The sequence below is a fragment of the Chiloscyllium plagiosum genome, unplaced genomic scaffold (genome assembly GCF_037043375.1).
Source record: "Chiloscyllium plagiosum isolate Xiang-an unplaced genomic scaffold, Cpla_swu_hap1 HiC_scaffold_7, whole genome shotgun sequence".
In the NCBI taxonomy this organism is placed as follows: Eukaryota; Metazoa; Chordata; class Chondrichthyes; order Orectolobiformes; family Hemiscylliidae; genus Chiloscyllium; species Chiloscyllium plagiosum.
The window spans coordinates 6,607,088-6,626,397 of record NW_028270145.1 but is presented as its reverse complement, the minus strand read 5'-3'; the positions used below and the strand labels follow the sequence as shown (position 1 = coordinate 6,626,397).

The window sequence follows — 19,310 nt, the reverse complement described above, 5'->3', positions numbered from 1 at the left end:
GCAAACGTTGCCCCTTAGGTCTCTTTTATATCTTTCCCCTCCCACCCTAAACCTATGCCCTCTAGTTCTGGACTCCCTGACCCCAGGGAAAAGACTTTATCTATTTATCCTATCCATGCCCCTCATAAACCTCTATAAGTTCACCCCTCAGCCTCCAATGCTTCAGGGAAAACTGCCCCAGCCTGTTCAGCCTCTCCCTATAGCTCAAATCCACCAACCCTGGCAACATCCTTGTAAATCTTTTCTGAATCCTTTCAAGTTTCACAACATCTTTCCGATAGGAAGGAGACCAGAATTGCATGCAATATTTCAACAGTGGCCTAACCAATGTCCTGTACAGCCGCAACATGACCTCCCAACTCCTGTACTCAATACTCTGACCAATAAAGGAAAACATACCAAACGCCTTCTTCACTATCCTATCTACCTGCAACTCCACTTTCAAGGAGTTATGAACCTGCACTCCAAGGTCTCTTTGTTCAGCAACACTCCCTAGGACCTTACCATTAAGTGTATAAGTCCTGCTAAGATTTACTTTCTGAAAATGCAGCACCTTGCATTTATCTGAATTAAACTCCATCTGCCACTTCTCAGCCCATTGGCCCATCTGATCAAGATCCTGTTGTAATCTGAGGTAACCTTCTTTGCTGTCCACCACACCTCCAATTTTGGTGTCATCTGCAAATTTACTAACTATACTTCTTAAGCTCAAATCCAAATCATTAATATAAATGATGAAAAGTAGTGGACCCAGCACCGATACCTGTCACACTCCACTGGTCACAGCCTCCAATCTGAAAACAATCCTCCATTACCACCCTCTGTCTTCTACCTTTGAGCCAGTTCTGTATCCAAATGGCTAGTTCTCCCAGTATTTCATGAAATCTAACCTTGCTAACAGGTTTCCCATGGGGAACCTTGTTGAATACCTTACTGAAGTCCGTATAGATCACATCTACTGCTCTTCCCTCATCAATCCTCTTTGTTACTGCTTCAAAAAACTTAATCAAGTTTGTGAGACATGATTTCCCAAGCACAAAGCCATGTTGACTATCCCTAATCAGTCCTTGCCTTTCCAAATACATGTACTTCCTGTCCCTCATGGATTCCATCCAACAACTTGTCCACCACTGACGTCAGGCTCACTGGTCTATAGTTCCCTGGCTTGTCCTTACCACCCTTCTTAAACAGTGGCACCACGTTAGCCAACCTCCAGTCTTCTGGCACCTCACCTGTGATTATTGATGATACAAATATCTCAGCAAGAGGCCCAGCAATCACTTCTCTAGCTTCCCACAAAGTTCTCGGGTACACCTGATCAGTTCCTGGGGATTTATCCACCTTTATGCATTTCAAGACATCCAGCACTTCCTCCTCTGTAATATGAATATTTTGAAAGGTGCCACCATCTATTTCCCTACAGTCTATATCTTCCATATCCTTTACCACACTGATGCAAAATACTCGTTTAGTATCTCCTCCATTTTCTGCGGCTCCACACAAAGGCCACTCTACTCTCTCCCTAGTTACCCTTTCTTCCTTAATATACTTGTAAAAACCCTTTGGATTCTCCTTAATTCTATTTGCCAAAGCTATCTCATGTCCCCTTTTTGCCCTCTTGATTTCCCTCTTAAGTATACGCTTACTACCATTGTACTCTTCTAAAGATTCACTCGATCTGTCCTGTCTGTATCTTCCTTCTTTTTCTTAACTAAACCCTCAGTTTCTTTAGTCATCCAGCATTCTCTATACCTACCAGCCTTTCCTTTCACCCTAACAGGAATATACTTTCTCTTGATTCTTGTTATCTCATTTCTGAAGTCTTCCCATTTTCCAGCCATCCCTTTACCTTCCCCCAATCGGCTTTTGAAAGTTCTTGCCTAATACCATCAAAATTGGCCTTCCTCCAATTTAGAACTTCAACTTTTAGATCCGGTCGATCCTTTTCCATTACTATTTTAAATCTAATAGAATTATGGTCGCTGGCCCCAAAGTGCTCCCCCACTGATATCTCAGTCACCGGCCCTGCCTTATTTCCCAAGAGTAAGTCAAGTTTTGCACCTTCTCTAGCAGGTACATCCACATACCGAATCTGAAAATTTTCTTGCACACACTTAACAAATTCCTCTCCATCTAAACCCTTAACACTATGGCAATCCCAGTCTATGTTTGGAAAGTTAAAATCCCCTACCATAACCACCCTATTATTCTTACAGATAGCTGAGATCTCCTTACAAGTTTGTTTCTCAATTTTCCTTTGACTATTAGGGGATCTATAATACAATCCCAATAAGGTGATCATCCCTTTCTTATTTCTCAGTTCCATCCAAATAACTTCCCTGGATGTATTTCTGAGAATATCCTCCCTTAGTACAGCTGTAATGCTATCCATTATCAAAAATGCCACCCTTCCTCCTCTCTTGCCTCCCTTTCTGTCCTCCCTGCAGCATTTGTATCCTGGAACATTAAGCTGCCAGTCCTGCCCATCCCTGAGCCACATTTCTGTAATTGCTATGATATCGCAGTCCCATGTTCCTAATCATGCCCTGAGTTCATCTGCCTTCCCTGTTAGTGCACTTGCATTGAAATAAATACAGTTTAAATTATTAGTCTAACCTTGTCCCTGCCTGCCCTGACTGTTTGACTCGCTTCTGTTCTCAACTGTACCAGTCTCAGATTGATCTCTTTCCTCACTATCTCCCTGGGCCTCACCTACAACTGGAATTGTGGGATGGAATTGAAACACTCATCAACATTGGATTCTTGATTGAAAAGTTCTTCTAAATGCTTCCTCCATTGGATGTTGACAGCTTTCTTGTGTAAGGGCTGGATTTCAGTAAGTATATAAACATTCTGACATTGGGATCCTCACCTGGGTCACTGCTTGTGACAGTCGGCTACAGGCAAACTAGAGAGGGTCTAATTGTGCAGAATCCTGGAGGCCTGAGAGGCTTGAGTACCATTAAACATCTCAGCCACCATTAAATCCCAGCTGGTTCAGCAATAATTAATTTGAAGTGGCTCTTTAATAAATCTAATTGGGTACATTTCACACTCCTTTGCTTAAAGTAGGATAATTTTTAAGTTGCTGAGAATTAGTCATATGACCACTTCCATAATTCCTTAGGCCTATCTGCCATTGCTTTATAATTGTCTTTATTTGAATTGAATGCACTTATTTCAAAACTAAGCTTCTCACCTTCAAACTGAATGTGAAATCCCAACATATTAAGATCACTTTTCTCTGCAGTATCCTTTAGAATGATGGCAATTCATTAATCTTGCCAGACCTAAAATAGTAAATTTTCTGGTTGGTTCCAGTTCCTTGATCTAAGAAATTGTTCCAATAACTCTTTGAGCTCAACATCAAGGCTACCTTTGCTAATCTAATATGAAGATTGAAATCACCCAGAATGATTGCAAAATCTTCTTTACAAGCTCCCCAAGTCACCATTATTTCATGATTATTTTCTCTGATCTACATTGCTGCTAATGTATATTTAATGTAATCTATATATTACTTGTACTAATAACTTCTTTCCATTACTATTTTTTATTGCCACCCCAAACTGTTCGTGCATCTTAATAATCTGAGCCAAGATCATTTTACATATTATATCGATCTCATCCTTAATTAACAGAGCTACCCCGTCTCCTTTCAGCTTCTGCCTATCCTTTGAAATGTCCCTGTACCCTGAATATTAAGTCTTGGTCAAGTTGCAACCATAACTTGTAATAGTTGGTAGGTCATCCCCTTTTATTTCTCTCTGAGCAATCTGTTGGTCTCTCTTTCTATTACTTACTGTGCATTCAGATAAAGAATGGGCGGCACGGTAGCACAGTGGTTAGCACTGCTGCTTCACAGCGCCAGAGACCCGGGTTCAATTCCCGCCTCAGGCGACTCTCTGTGTGGAGTTTGCACATTCTCCCCATGTCGGCGTGGGTTTCCTCCGGGTGCTCCGGTTTCCTCCCACAATCCAAAAATGTGCAGGGGTTAGGTGAATTGGCCATGCTAAATTGCCCGTAGTGTTAGGTGAAGGTGGGTTACGCTTCGGTGGGTCGGTGTGGACTTGTTGGGCCGAAGGGCCTGTTTCCACACTGTAAGTAATCTAATCTAATCTAAGAACCTTTAAATTTGTTGTCTTACGATTTTTCACAGTTTAATCCTACTGACTCATGCATCTTAATTTTGTACGACGTGGCCCTTCCTATCTGATTCCTGGACTGAGCAGAGATTGAATCAGTTAGGACTATATTCACTGGTGTTTAAAAGAACAGACGACATCTCATAGAAAAATTCTAACAGGACTAGACAAGGTAAACATAGGAAGGATACTTGCAATGACTGGGGAGTCCAGAACCAGGGCTAACAATGTAAGGATAACAATCTAAGGTCATTAGGATTGAGATGAGGAGAATGTTTTTCACCCAGACAGTGGTGAGCCTGTGAAATTCTCTGCTGTAGAAAGCAGCTGAGGCCAAAACAGTGTTTTCAAGAATGTGATAGCTATAGTTCTTAGGGTTAAAGGGATCAAAGGTTGTGGGATGAAAGCAAGAAACACCCTATTAATTGAGTGATTAGCCATGATCGTATTGAATGGTAGAGCAGGCTTGAAAGGCTAAATGGTTTACTTCTGTTCTTATTTTCTATGTTTATATCACATATTGGACATGATCATTCATTTGATCACTCTGAACAATTGCCTTGTGCTTTCTCTATAACTTTTGAAAAGCCCCCTCAATTTCACTTCCATTTGCATACAGTATCCTCAAGTTTGTTTTTAAGAGCATAGAGTACAAGAGCAAGAAGGTGATATTGGTTTTGTATGTGACATTTGTTCGATCTCAGCTGGAGTAATGTGTAGGTAGGCTCTGAACACACTGGAGAAAGTGGAGAAGTGATTTACAAGAATTGTTCCAGTCATAGAGTCTTAGTCATAGAGATGTACAGCATAGAAACTGACTCTTCAGTCCAACTCGTCCATGCCAACCAGATATCCTAACATAATCTAGTCCCACTTGCTAGCAGCTGGCTCATATCCCTCCAAACCCTTCCTATTCATCTACCCATCAAGATGTCTTTTAGATGTTGCAATTGTACTAGCATCCACCATTTCCTCTGGCAGCTCATTCCATATACATACCACCCTCTGCGTGAAAAAGTTGCCCCTTAGGTCTCTTTTATATCTTTCCCCTCTCACTCTAAACCTATGCCCTTTCCCCCACCCCAGGGAAAAGACTTTGTTTATTTATCATATCCATGCCCCTCATGATTTTATAAACCTCTATTAGGTCACCCTTCAGCCTCCAACGCTCCAGAGAAAACAGCCCCAGCCTATTCAGCTCTCTCAGCTCAAATTGACTCTGGCAACATCCTTGTAAATCTTTTCTGAACCTTTTGAAGTTTCACAGCATTCTTCTTATTTTTATGCTAGATTGAGGAAATTGGGTCTGTTCTCCTTGGAAAAAAGAAAACTAAGAGGAGAGTTGGTAGAGCTTTCAGAATCTTGAACAGGCTGGATGGAGGGGATGGGGAGAAAGTGTTCCCACTTGTAAAAGGAATGAAAGACAGGATATGCATTTAAAGTGATCGACAAAAGAAGAACGACTGAAGTGAGGAAAATCTTTTTCACTCAGCAAGTAATTGCAGGTTCAGTTGAAGCACTCTAAAGGGCACTGGGTGATTATTTGGATAAATATAATGTGTAAGTTATGGGGTAGAAAAGCAGGAAATTGGCACCAGGGAATGATGTTCATTTGGTGAGCCCATGTAGACAAGATGGGCAAAAGGTCACCTTCTGCACTATTGTACCTCTGTGATTATTTGTTATTTGATTTGTCAGGACACTGTCCCATCATTGTCCAAATGAAGCTTATTCCAAAGGAACAGTGCCTCTTTTCCCAATTTCAGTTTCAATGGTCTGAGTTGAAATTATCCCTTACGCATCAAATTTTTAAACATGCATACAACAAATAATATTGACACTACACCAGTTGGCTGATGGCTCAGAAACCAATATTTCATTTCATGATGTCTTTGAAGACACAAAATTGTCATATTTGTAAAATGAAATATTCAGAATATATCCATTTGGCTTCTCTATAGTGTAAAGAACGTAAGTTAGAGTAGCTGAGAAATGTGGATAAATATCCTGATAACCACTTAATATAGTTTTTTTTTCTTTTTTGCAGACTCATTACCATGTACATGCCCTTATAATAGAGCTTGTCCTTGAGTGTTGATCTTTCTCTTGTTGTCCAGAAAGCATTCACTGGGAGGTACTGTGGCATTATGGCAATGTCACTGGACTATTAATCCTGAACTCCCATGCTAATGTTATAGTGACATGGACTTGCATTCCACCATGGTGAATGGTGCAATGTGAATTCAACAAAGCTGAGATAAAACACTAGCTTAATGGTAATCATGTAATCACTATTGACTATTTTAACAGCATATTAACGTCCTTAAGGAAGGATGTCTGCTATCCTTACTTGGTCTACATGTGACTCCAGAACCACGGATTATGGTTGGCTGCTAACTACTCTCTGAGCAATTAGGGATGGGCAACAAAAGTTGGCCTAGTCAGAGATGCCTGCATCCCCTGAATGAATAGATTCAGCCTATTACAAACTTCTTGTATATTTTTACCATTGAATACAACAATTTAATTTCTTGAGAAAGTGAATTACAAAAGCAAGTTTTGGGATAAAAATTTGAAATTTCTTTCCTAGAACAGTAAGCTTATAATATTAAACTTTCATTTAACATTGCTGAAGTTTTTAGATATATATGTATCTACATATAAATCTACAGTTAATCCTTATCATTTTTAAAGTTCCTCTCAACCAGATGTTTATCTACTTTCTTTATAAATAAAATACATAGTTAACTTAATATTAATCGTTGTACAATTTCCAAATCTTTATTGTGTGGCTTTTCATTTTTCTGTGTTTCTAGATTGACTTGAAGATTGGGTTAGATATTTCAGCACTCCAATAGTTGCCAAAAAAGATTTATTCTAAATCTATCTGATTTAAAGTCATGATTTAGAGGTGCTATTGTTGGACTGGGCATGGACAGTTAAAAATCACACAACACCAGGTTATAATCCAACAGGTTTATTTGGAAGCAATAGTTTTTGAAGTGCTGCTTCTTCATCTGGTGTTTGTGGAGCAGAATCATAAGACACAGAATGTATAGCAACAGCATTACAGTGTCATGGAATGTAATATTAAACAAATTTAGCTTATGTCTTTCATCTTTTAGAGTGATCATGTTAGTTTTGGTTCCTTCATATGTAAATCCCAGGACTTTTTAAAAGTTACATTCTCAAGATAGCTTTAACAATAGGTGTCGTCTCAGCTCAGGTAATGCATTGAAGGTGTAAGGTTAAAGTCTGACTATCAACAAACACATTGACTTGGATCCCATTTACCACCCCCCTAAGAAAAAGAATAGGAAATTACATCACCACAGGAAATTACATCACCAACCCAAGGAAACACAACATATAAATAGAAAGCAGGAAACACCAGCAGTGCTTCGTCCAGAGGCTTACTGAAGATGTTACCTTTTATGGTGACAAAACGTATGTAATAGAATGTGTTTACTGTGTAGATGGAATCTAGAGATCTAATGCTCTAATTAAAGTGTAATGGATTTTTTTTAAACAGACTCCAGACAGGAAATGGTTAATTTTTGATGGACCAGTTGATGCTGTCTGGATTGAGAACATGAACACTGTCCTTGATGATAACAAGAAATTGTGTCTGATGAGTGGAGAGATCATTCAGATGTCTCCTCAAATGAGTCTTATATTTGAACCAATGGATCTGGAAGTTGCTTCTCCTGCTACTGTAAGTAATCAAGTTCCAGTTTTGATCAAAATAAAGTACTGATTCTATGACAACGCTACAAGTAAGAAATGAAATTCATAGCAAATGCAGTCAGATTACGGATCATGACTTTCTATTAATTGACTTAACTTGAAGGAAAATCATTCGTATGCAGCAATCAATTTGTCCACACTTGGTCTCTGCAGGTTTTCAACCTTGCTGGAAGCAGTCAGGCATAGAATCAGTCATTATTGTAATGCAGTTTATAAAAATGATACTATGAATGAAAGGTAAGAGAGAGGTGTAACAGTATTTTCTATTTTGCATTGTTTTACAACTTTAAAAATATTTTCTATTTGAGAAACTGCTACTTGATAAACTAACAGCAGGGATTTCCTCTGAGCTGTCCCACACCACTGTAATAGGTTTGCTATATATATGGTTTGAACCTCATGCAGATTCTGACAAAGTTGTAGCAAGAGTGAGAGCCACTTCAAGGACACTTCTGGCCAATGTATTTTTTTTAAACTATATTATCTATTCATTACATTTTAGGTTTCAAGGTGTGGAATGGTTTATATGGAACCTCTTATGATGGGATGGAAGCCTGTAATGGTGTCTTGGATGAATAAGATGCCTCCAGGTGTTCGTCCCATGCACAAGGAATTAATCGAAGGGCTATTTGACAGAATGGTGCCAGTGTCTCTTCAATTTGTTCGAAAAGCAGCTAAGGTAACAAGCTGATTACATGTGCTTCCTGAAAATGTAATTACTTTTTTAACATACGTATTACCTTACATTCACTCTCTCATAACCTAACACATTTTTCATGGGAATTTCAGGGAACCTAAACTGAAAATATCATTCTAACAACAATTAAACTCCATAATCTAACTCAGGGGTCAGCACCCTTAATGAAAAGAAAAGCTGACTTGTTAAAAATATAACACCTTAAGAGGAACAATGCTGCTGTTCAAATGCCAATAATAATGAAAAACAAGATAAATAAATTAATATTTTCCAGGAAATGCAATTTTACTGATGTCTATAAGCATATATGTATACAAAGAGTTCAAGAGAAAGTTCCAAATTAAAAGCTTTCTCACAAATACAATGTTAATAAAAGTTTGAAATGAGAAAACCATGAAATAACAATAATAAAATAAATGAACATCAATAATTAAGTTAGTAGTACTCTTTCTTTAATGTGATCACTGCTGACTTTCTTTACAGAGTTATTCAATATCTGGACAGCTGTTATTTGTATTTTCAAGTAGGACTATAAACATTAATCTTTTAGTTGTTTCTCAACTTGCTTTTTATGACATTCTTACTTGAAAACATTTGGCCACATTGGAGATGATTCTTTATCTTCAGTCTCCTGGTTGGTGTCACTATTTTTACTGGCCTGTTCTTCGTGCTCTTCACAGATAAAGGCATGTCTTTAATTTTTTTGAACAATTTCATTTTTGTTTTTAAAATAACTCAGGCGGCACGGTGGCACAGTGGTTAGCACTGTTGCCGCGCAGCGCCAGAGACCCAGGTTCAATTCCTGGGTCAGGCGACTGACTGTGTGGAGTTTGCACATTCTCCTCGTGTCTGCGTGGGTGTGCTCCAGTTTCCTCCCACAGTCCAAAAATGTGCAGTTTGGTGAATTAGGCTAAATTGCCCATAGTGTTAGGTGTAGGGGAATGTGTCTGGGTGGGTTGCGCTTCGGCGGGTCGGTGTGGACTTGTTGGGCCAAAGGATCTGTTTCCACACTGTAAGTAACCTAATTTGATAAAGCACATGTTTACACATTCGCCATTTGTAAAACGTTTTCTCCACAATCTCTTGAACTATCACAGCACAAGTTGAACTACCTGATGATTTCATCAACATAGCTAACACATTTCTGAATTTCTCTACCTTGTTCTTCAACTCCACTTTGTTTCGCACTTTGCTAGTAGGATAATTTTTGCCTTTCAAGATTTAACATTTCACTATTGATGAGTTTTCATTTCAAATGAGATATAGGGAAAACAACTACATTTGGCTAACAACTCAGCCCTTGTTGCTCAGGATCTGGGGCCTCACCTGTCTATGTCTAAATCTATTTCTTTACCAAAATGGCAACAATTGCTTACATTAGTTAGTTCAGCTGCTTGACACTTTTAATGGTCATTTTTATTTATGACCCATGTGACAGTGCTGACTCTTTACAAATTATGTTTTGGTTTTGTTGTTGTGGTTCTGTTCGCTGAGCTGGAAATTTGTGTTGCAGACATTTTGTCCCCTGTTTAGGTGACATCCTCAGTACTTGGGACCCTCCTGTGAAGCGCTTCTGTGATCTTTCCTCCAGCATTTGTAGTGGTTTGAATCTGCCGCTTCCGGTTGTCAGTTCCAGCTGTCCGCTGCAGTGGCCGGTATATTGGGTCCAGGTCGATGTGCTTGTTAATTGAATCAGTGGATGAGTGCCATGCCTCTAGGAATTCCCTGGCTGTTCTCTGTTTGGCTTGTCCTATAATAGTAGTGTTGTCCCAGTCGAACTCATGTTGCTTGTCATCTGCATGTGTGGCTACTAAGGATAGCTGGTCGTGTCGTTTCATGGCTAGTTGGTGTTCATGGATGCGGATCGCTAGCTGTATTCCTGTTTGTCCTATGTAGTGTTTTGTGCAGTCCTTGCATGGGATTTTGTATATTATGTTGGTTTTGCTCATGCTGGGTATCGGGTCCTTCGTTCTGGTGAGTTGTTGTCTGAGAGTGGCTGTTGGTTTGTGTGCTGTTAAGAGTCCTAGTGGTCGTAGAGTCTGGCTGTCAGTTCAGAAATGTTCTTGATGTATGGTAAAGTGGCTAGTCCTTTGGATTGTGGCATGTCCTCATTCCGTTGTCTTTCCCTTAGGCATCTGTTGATGAAATTGCGGGGGTATCCATTTTTGGCGCATACATTGTAAAGGTGTTCTTCTTCCTCATTTTGCAGTTCTGGTGTGCTGCAGTGGGTTGTTTTTGGTTTTGTTTTCAGAGAGGTTGTAAAAGACACAGACTCCAAAAAGTCTAAGTTGAAGGGTTTTAGGGCCAGTTTGATTATAGTTAACAGATACTGCCTCAAGCATAAGGCTTTCAAGTTTAAAAAAAAATCACTTGTACAATGTAAGGGAATTGGCCAGTTCTTCCAGCTCAGCTTTTCTCTGGTTTGATTTTTTTTGGCAGACTGACTATTCACTGAAGTAAGTCAAGTAGTGTTTTGAAGTTGCTGGACCCAAAGAAGCAGGTTTATGCTGATCCTCCCTCTCTCTGACATCTTTCCTGAAAGAACATGTGTTTGATCTTACCTTTTGTACCAAGGGGTGTTTATTGGGATTGTTGAAAGTATTTGGAACAGCATCATTAAGTTGGTATAGTCTGTTGGATTTTCGGATAGGTTATGTTATTCAGTATTCTGTTCTCTTTTGTTTGTGTTTCATTCAGCAATCTTGTAAATAAAATCTGTTTTGTTTAAAACTGAGTGGTTTGATGAGCTTCATCATTCCTGGAATATCCATGTTACACCTGCTTAAAACAACTAGCAAAGTTGGGTTCTGGGCTACATTCTTGAAATGTTTTGAGGGGTCTGACCTGGTCCATAACAGATTGGGGCTGTTTGCGGGATTTGTTCTGTAGTTCCAAATTGGGATTAGGGTTGTTGGACTTGAAGGCAGTGAGTGGTAGGTATTAGTGTCTTTTGTTCTGGGTGTTGAATTTGTTTGATTTAAACAGTGCTAAGGATAGCAATGGCTCTTTTAGTGTCTGAGAGTTGTCTGGGGGTAGAAAAAGTGACTTTGGGGGTTTTACAAAAGGTGACGAAGGCCAAGCTGCTGGAATTAGCAGACAAGCTGGAGTTTTAGCTGCCTCCTTCTGTGAGGAGAGGAAAGATAATTACAGCAATAGCTCACCATTTAAATTTGTGGAAATGCCATCAAAATCTTTAGAGATGGCTAAAATTCAATTGAAAGTGAAGCAACTTGAGTTCGAGACAAACAATAAAGGAAAGGCAATAGAAATGAAACAATTTGATTTGTGATTAAAAGCAGAGGAGAGAGAAAGAGAGAAGAAAGGAAGAAAGAGAAAGAATTTGAACTTCAGAAATTGGCACTTAGTTAGGAAAGTCAGCTTAAAAGGATGGAGATGAAGGCTGAAGGTAAGCTGAGTGAGAGAGAGTGAGGGTGAGCAAACCCATGGTAGCCCACGGTCTGGTGAGAAACTGTTTAACTATATTCAAGCATTGCCTAAATTTGATTAGAAGGATGTGGAAACCTTTTTTATTTCATTTTAACATATGGCTAAACAGATGCCGTGGCTAGTGACCATGTGAGTTTGTTGATCCAAACAAAACTTGTAGGTAGAGCTAGTGAGGTTTTTGTATCATGATCAGAGGAGGTATCTGGGGCATATGAGGAGGTGAAGAAAGCCATCTTAAGTGCATATAAGCTTGTGCCAGAAGCCTACAGTTTCCAGAATCTAAGGAAGGACCCTGGTCAAAACTATTTTGAGTTTGAAAGGATCAAAGTAATTTTGATCGTTGGATAAGGAAATTAAAAATAGAGCAAACCTATGACACTCTTAGAGAGAGACGATTATTTTAGAGGAGTTCAAAAATTCACTTTCTGAAATAGTGAGAACTCATGAGGAGGAGCAGAGAGTTAAAACGACAAGCTTAGTAGCTGAAATGGCTGATGATTATGGGTTGGTCCATAAATCAAAGTTTGGCTTCCAAGATCAATTTCAATCCGCGAGGGATAGAAATTAGGAAAAGAAAAATCCTCACGTGGTAAGGGAAAGATAGATTTTGGTGAAGATCATAAGGATAACTTATCACAGACTGAAAAGGAAACTCTTGAAGTGGAAAGAGAAGTTAAAAAGCTCTATTGTTTTCACTGCAACAAAGTAGGCCACATGAAATCACATTGTTGTTAGATTAGGAAAAGTACTGGGAAGCCAGATGTAGGAAAACAGGATAAGCCAATGAATTTTGTTTAGTGGTAATGGGAAGCACAATGCTACAAAACTGCACCAGAAAGTACAAGCTGGTTGGAGGTTAGTTAAGGAAGAAATGCCAGATCTTCTTAAACCATATACCTGTGAAGGTAAAATTTACTCGCATAGGCCAGGCGCAGCAGGTAAAGAGGTTACAATATTAAGAAATACAGGATCTTCTCAATCTGTGATGTTGAAAGATGAAGAGATATGTACCTCAGAAAGACTATTACCAGAAAAGTTACTAATAACGGGAATTCACAGTGAGACAAGAAGCACTCAATTATGTGAAGTGAGGTTAGAGTATCCAGTGAAGAGTGGAGAAGTTGTGCTAGGAATACTGAACAAACTCTCAGCTCCAGGAATACAATTTGTCTTTGCCAATGATATAGCTGTTTCACAGGTATGAATGCTGCCAACTGTGGTTGAAAAGCCATAGAAACTCAGGCAACTGAACAATTGCAGAACTCATATCCTGGGATTTTTCCGGACTGTGTGGTAATGAGGTCACAAAGTCACCAGTTGAAAGAGGAAAGATCAAAGAATACAAATAAGAAATTGAAGTGGAATTAGCAGAGACCCTGTTTGATCAGGTGGTGGAGACAAGCCAGGAGCAGATAGGTAACTGAATTACAGCAGAAGGATGAAAATTTAAAGCACTTGTATCAAAAGATATTCACAGAAAAAGAATCCGAATCTGAATGTTATTATCTTAAAAATGTTGTCTTAATGAGGAAATGGAGACCATCACATATTTGGGCAGATGAGAAATGGACAGAAGTTCATCAAATTGTATTGCCAATGGATCATAGAATGGAGCTGTTGTGAGTGGCACATGAGCGACCACTAAGGGATCATTTAGGAGTGAGAAAAACTCAAATTAAAATACAAAACATTTTTACTGGCCTGGACTGCACAAGGATGTAGTTGAATTTTGCCAGACATGTCATACATGTTAGGTAATTGGAAAACCACAGGCAGTAACAAAACCTGCACTTTTAATCCGATTCCTGAATTTGAGGAACCTTTTACAAGAGTCCTAATTGATTGCGTAGGATCCCTACCGAAAACAAAAAGTGGAAATCAGTGTTTGTTAACAATAATAGATGTTAACTAGATTTCCAGAGGCTGTCCCATTATGCAATATCACAGCTAAAAGGACTGTAAAGGAGCTACTCAAATTTTTCACTAGCTGTGGACTACCCACAGAGACTACAATCAGATCAAGAGTCAAACTCAACATCAAAAATATTCAAGGAAGTTATGGACAGTTTAGGAATAAAACAATTCAAATCTGCTGCATACCATCCAGAATTGCAGGGAGCACTAAAAAGGTGGCATCAGACATTAAAGGCCATGTTGAGGGCTTATAGTCAAGATTATCCAGATGATTGGGTTAAGGGAATTCCATTTGTGCTGTTTGCGATCAGAGATGTACCAAATGCACCAACCAAGTTCAGTCCATTTGAATTAGTTTTTGGGCATGAAGTGAGAGGACAGCTAAAATTGATTACGGAAAAATTGGTAAGTCTTAATTCAGAGACCACATATTTGTACTGCGTGTCAACTTTTAACGAATGATTAAATAGAGCAGGGGAGTTGGCAAGACAGCATTTAAAAGTATCACAGCGTACAATGAAATGGCAAACAGATTAGAAAGCAAAAACTCGCAGCTTTGCTATTGGGGATAAGGAGTTAGTCTTACTTCCTGTGATAGGCGATCCTTTAAAAGCAAGGTTTAGTGGACCTTATCAAGTTGAAAGAAAATTGAGTGAGGTCATATCTTGATAGAGATTCCAGACAGGAAGAAATCTCACAGAATGTGTCATCTAAATTTGCTCAAAAGGTATTTTGACAGGGAAGGAAAGCAGGAGGAGAATGTGTTATTGCTTACAACATAGAGGGAAAAACCAAGTTCAGAGGATTCTGAGTTGGACATTCCTCAAATCAAATTGGATAATGAGGAAATAGTCAAAAATTGAGATAAATTATTGAGTTACCTTCCAAAGGAAAGTGGACATGACTTAAAAGAGTTATTACTATCATATGGGGAGATATGTGGAAATAAATTGGGAAATACTAAACTAATTATGCATGATGTGGATATGGGAAATGCTGTTCGATTAAGCACCATCCTTTCGGCAAAACCCTCTAAAGTTGGCACGGGTTCAAAAGGAGATTGAACGCAAGCTCCAAGACAACATAATTGAAGTGAGTTACAGTGACTGGAGCTTACTCATAGTAATGATGCCAAAACTAGATGGTGCCCAATGGTTATGTGTGGACTACCGCAAAATCAATGCAGTTACAAAGATGATGTATGTCCAATTCTGCGTTTGGAAGATGATATTGAAAAGCAACTTATATTTCTAAGTTGGACTTGCTCAGAAGATACCGGCAGGTATCTTTGTCAGAAGGAGCAAAGGCAATTTTGGCTTTTGTCATGCCAAATGGACTGTATCTCATGCCATTTGGTTAGCAAAACACACCAGCCACATTTCAGAGACTAACCAATAATATCATTGTTGGATTACCCAATTGTGTCGTATACATTGATGACCTGGTGATTTTAGTTACATGGAAGTAACATTTGCAACATTTATCAGACTTATTCAATCAACTTCGAGAGGCAGGCTTGGTGATAAACCTGGCTAAAAGTGATGAAGAGCTTATGCTCAAAACGTCGACTCCACTGCTCCTCGGATGCTGCCTAACCAGCTGTACTTTACCAGCACCACACTTTTTGACTATAAGTGAATTTGCCAAAGCCCAAGTTATCTTCCTCGGCAATGTTATTGGACATAGACAAATGTCCCCACCAGATGCAAAAAACAAAAGTAATTGGGTAATTTCTCAGACCATCGACAAAAAGAGCAGTACTACTGTTCCTGGGATTGAGTGGATTTTATTGAAAGTTCGTACCAAATTTTTGCAGTGTGGCTGCACCACTCACTGAATTGCTAAAGAAAGACAAGAAGTTTCAGTGGACAGCGGACTGTCCGAAGGCATTTGATAGCCTGAAAGCTGTGTTAACCACTGCCCCAGTATTAGCCACACCTAATTATGCAAAGCCATCCAAGGTGGCTATCGACGCAAGTGATGTAGGTGCTGTGCTCTTGCAGGAAGACAACGAGACTATAAAAAGACCTATTAGGTACTTCTCCGGGAAATTGAACATTCATCAGCAGAAATAGTCAACAGTTGAGAAGGAGGCTTTGAGCATGCTGTTGGTGTTACATTTCAATATTTATGTTACATTTCAATGTTAGCAATGTATTTGAGACAATCATATACACTGACCGTAACCCATTGAAGTTTGCGGAGAAATTTAAGGACAAAAATGCCAAACTATTTAGATGGAGCTTATTGTTACAGCCATTCAATTTGAAAATTGTGCATGTGGCAGAATTGGAAAATGTGATTGCAGACTCATTGTCAAAACTTTAAAGAGAAACTGAGGCATTCGATGGCAAGAGTAAAACAGACTGAAATAGAATGTAGTTGGGTATGTTTGCATGTTTATGAATTTGGATTTGAATTTAAATTTAATTTATTATCACAGTGAAAAGCTTTGTCTTGCGAGCAATACAGGCAGATCACATAGTTAAATAGCACAGATAATCAATGTAATGTATATGTGTGTTTTGGAATACTACCAATTTAGGATTAAGGGATTTTAAAATGAAGCCATCATTAGATATTGATGGTTCATTTTATTTTAAAGGGAGAGGTGTGACGATGCTGCTGCTTTAACAAGGTTATGTTGTCCTTGTTTTTTTTACTTGACAGATCATAAAAGGCACAGACTCCAAAGGTTTAGGGTTTTTGGGCCAGTTTGATTATAACTAGCAGATACTGCCTCAGGCAAAAGGCTTTCAGGTTTAAAAGAAAACACGTACAATGTAAGGGGAGTGGCCAGTTCTCCCAGTTCTGCTTCTCTCTGTTTTGATTTTCTCGGCAGTCTGGCTATTCTCTGAAAGCAGTTGCGTAGTGTTTTGAAGCTGCTAGATCCAAAGAAGCAGGTCCATGCTAATCTTCCCTTTCTCTGACTTCTGTCCCATAAGAACATGTGTTTGATTTTACCTTTTGTGCCAAGGGGTGTTTATGGGGATTGTTGAAAGTATTTGGAAAAGCATTAAGTTGGTATAGTCTGTTGCGTTTTCGGATCGGTTAAGTTGTTCTTTATTGTGTTTTCCTTTGTTTGTGTTTCATTAAGTAATCATGTAAATAAAGTTTGTTTTGTTTAAAACTAAGTGGTTTGACCAGCTGCGTCAGTCCTGGAATATCCATGTTACACCTGCTTAAAAAAAAATTAACAAAGTTAGGATCCGAGCTACCTTCTTGAAATGTTCTGAAGGGGTCTGGCCTGGTCCATAACACCTATTTATTTAAATGAACAATTAATCACTTTGGAATTCATGTTTACTGTTGTGACAAGCCTTATCTTCATGAAATGACCTTACAGCTATCCTCTCCAAATGAGAGGGAAATTGAAATATGGCAACCCACTCCATGCAAAAAGATTGAACCACTCTGCTGTAATCCATCCGAATGAATTCTTTATTTGAGTTTCCTGCAAGCAGAATTCACTCGCGACCTTTTCTATGACAAATTATTGTATGGTTCCCCTTGCTGCCATTCCATCATTCCTTGTGACTCACCATATGCTGATCCCGACTTTAGCCTTGTCCTTATGTTGTTGGTATCTCAGTTGATGCCTGAAATTGTAAAATTAAATCATGATACCTCCTACCCTCTTTATTCTCTTCATATTGTTCTTCTTCTTCCTTGGAATCTTTGGAGGCTAAGGAGATTTTGAATATCTGAAAGCACAAAAGGATAAGGGTAGGGCAAAAATGAGCAAACGGAAGTGCCAGAGGAGTGAAGCAGAATTTCAAATTACAGCATGTTCAAGGCATCTTTCAGGGGAAGATGCATGCCATTATAGTTGATAGCCTCAGTAGCATTAGATGCACTGACTGAGATGGTCCTGATAATTCTATAAGCCATCTTCTCAGAACATTGATGGCACACAGACATGCTGATTCTCAGTTTGTCTTGGTGGTTTTGCATCTATTTACTGTTACCTACTCCAAGAAAGAAGACAGAATGCCAATTACTGTGTGTCAATGTTTCTGGACAGTATTTCTGCCAAACCAGAATAGTTGTTGGTTTGCAGAGACATGAGAAATGGACGTTGTTTTGCTCTCAGGCTCTTCTATGAGGCTATGTGAGAGGGTCCCTGCTGTGCTCCCATTTTCCCACTTTGCTCATTGTCATATTTCACGCCTTTAGCTGACATAATTGGAGGCTATCAATGGGTATTATGTATTGTAAGAATATTTGCAATGGGTGAGGGTTTGGAAATTATGCATTATTCAGTGTAGGAAGAAGGTGGCACTTAGTCAAGATTTACCTTAATATTTCAAGTCCAATGGGACTCTTCTTTGGAACCCTGGAGTTCTGAGTTAAAAATCACACAACACCAGGTTATAGACCAACAGGTTTAATTGGAAGCACTAACTAGTGGAGCGCTGCTCCTTCATCAGGTGGTTGTGGAAAATTTATAGCAAAAGTTTACAGTGTGATGTAACTGAAATTATACATTGAAAAATACCTTGATTGTTTGTTGAGTCTTTCATCTGTTAGAGTGACCATGATAGTTTCAGTTCATTCATATGAAAATTACAAATCATTTTTAAAAAGTTACATTCTCAGGTTAACTGTAACACTTAGTGTCAGCTGGATAAAATGTTAAGATGTTGAAGGTGTTAGCCCCCTGTTCTCTGTCTGTGCCATAATGTTTAGACTGATTCTAATCTAAAAAGTGAGTTAACAGATTCTTACATGGGTTCATGCAGATTTTGAGCAAAGTACAATGTAACTCTGGAAGTACAAGTTCCCCCCCACAAACGTGTGCGTGTGTGTCTGTCTGTCTGGGGTGGGGGTTGTGAGTGTGAGAGAGAGTGTATATGTGTGTGTGTGTGTGTGTGAGTGTAAAGTGTCTAAGTCTGTGAGAGGATGCATGTGTGAGTGTGGGAGTCTATGGGTTGGGGGGTTGTGAGTGTCTGTGAGAGAGAGTGTATATGTGTGTAAGTGTAAAGTCTGTGAGAGGATGCATGGGTGAGTGTGGGAAAGTGTGTGTCTGTAGGAGTGTGTGTGAGTGTCTGTGTTTGTATAAGTATATAGGAGTGCCTGAGTGTGTGCATGTGTGTGTGTCTGTGTGTGTGCGCGTCTCTGTGTGTAGGAGTGTCTGTGTGTGTGTATAGTAAAATGGTGGTCACCTGTAGTGTGACATGAACCCAAGATCCCGGTTGAGGCCTATCAGCCACCTTTCGCTGCTGCCTTGAAGTCCACCTTGGAGGATGTTGGTTGAAACTTTATTGCTGGAACAGCACAGCAGGTCAGGCAGCATCCAGGGAACAGGAGATTCGACGTTTCGGGCACAGGCCCTTCTTCAGGACTGATTCCTGAAGAAG

General features: G+C 39.3%; 1 protein-coding gene across 2 annotated transcripts in view; it reads left to right on the top strand.

The window, feature by feature from the left end:
- The window catches only part of dnah7 (dynein, axonemal, heavy chain 7), a 417,860-nt gene that overhangs the window by 141,179 nt on the left and 257,371 nt on the right, over window positions 1-19,310 (top strand). For both annotated transcript variants that reach the window (XM_087988680.1, XM_043692898.2), the window contains 2 exons: window positions 7,678-7,860; window positions 8,395-8,571. In XM_087988680.1, coding sequence (XP_087844806.1) covers window positions 7,678-7,860; window positions 8,395-8,571 — 360 coding nt within the window. The remainder of the gene's footprint in view (window positions 1-7,677; window positions 7,861-8,394; window positions 8,572-19,310) is intronic.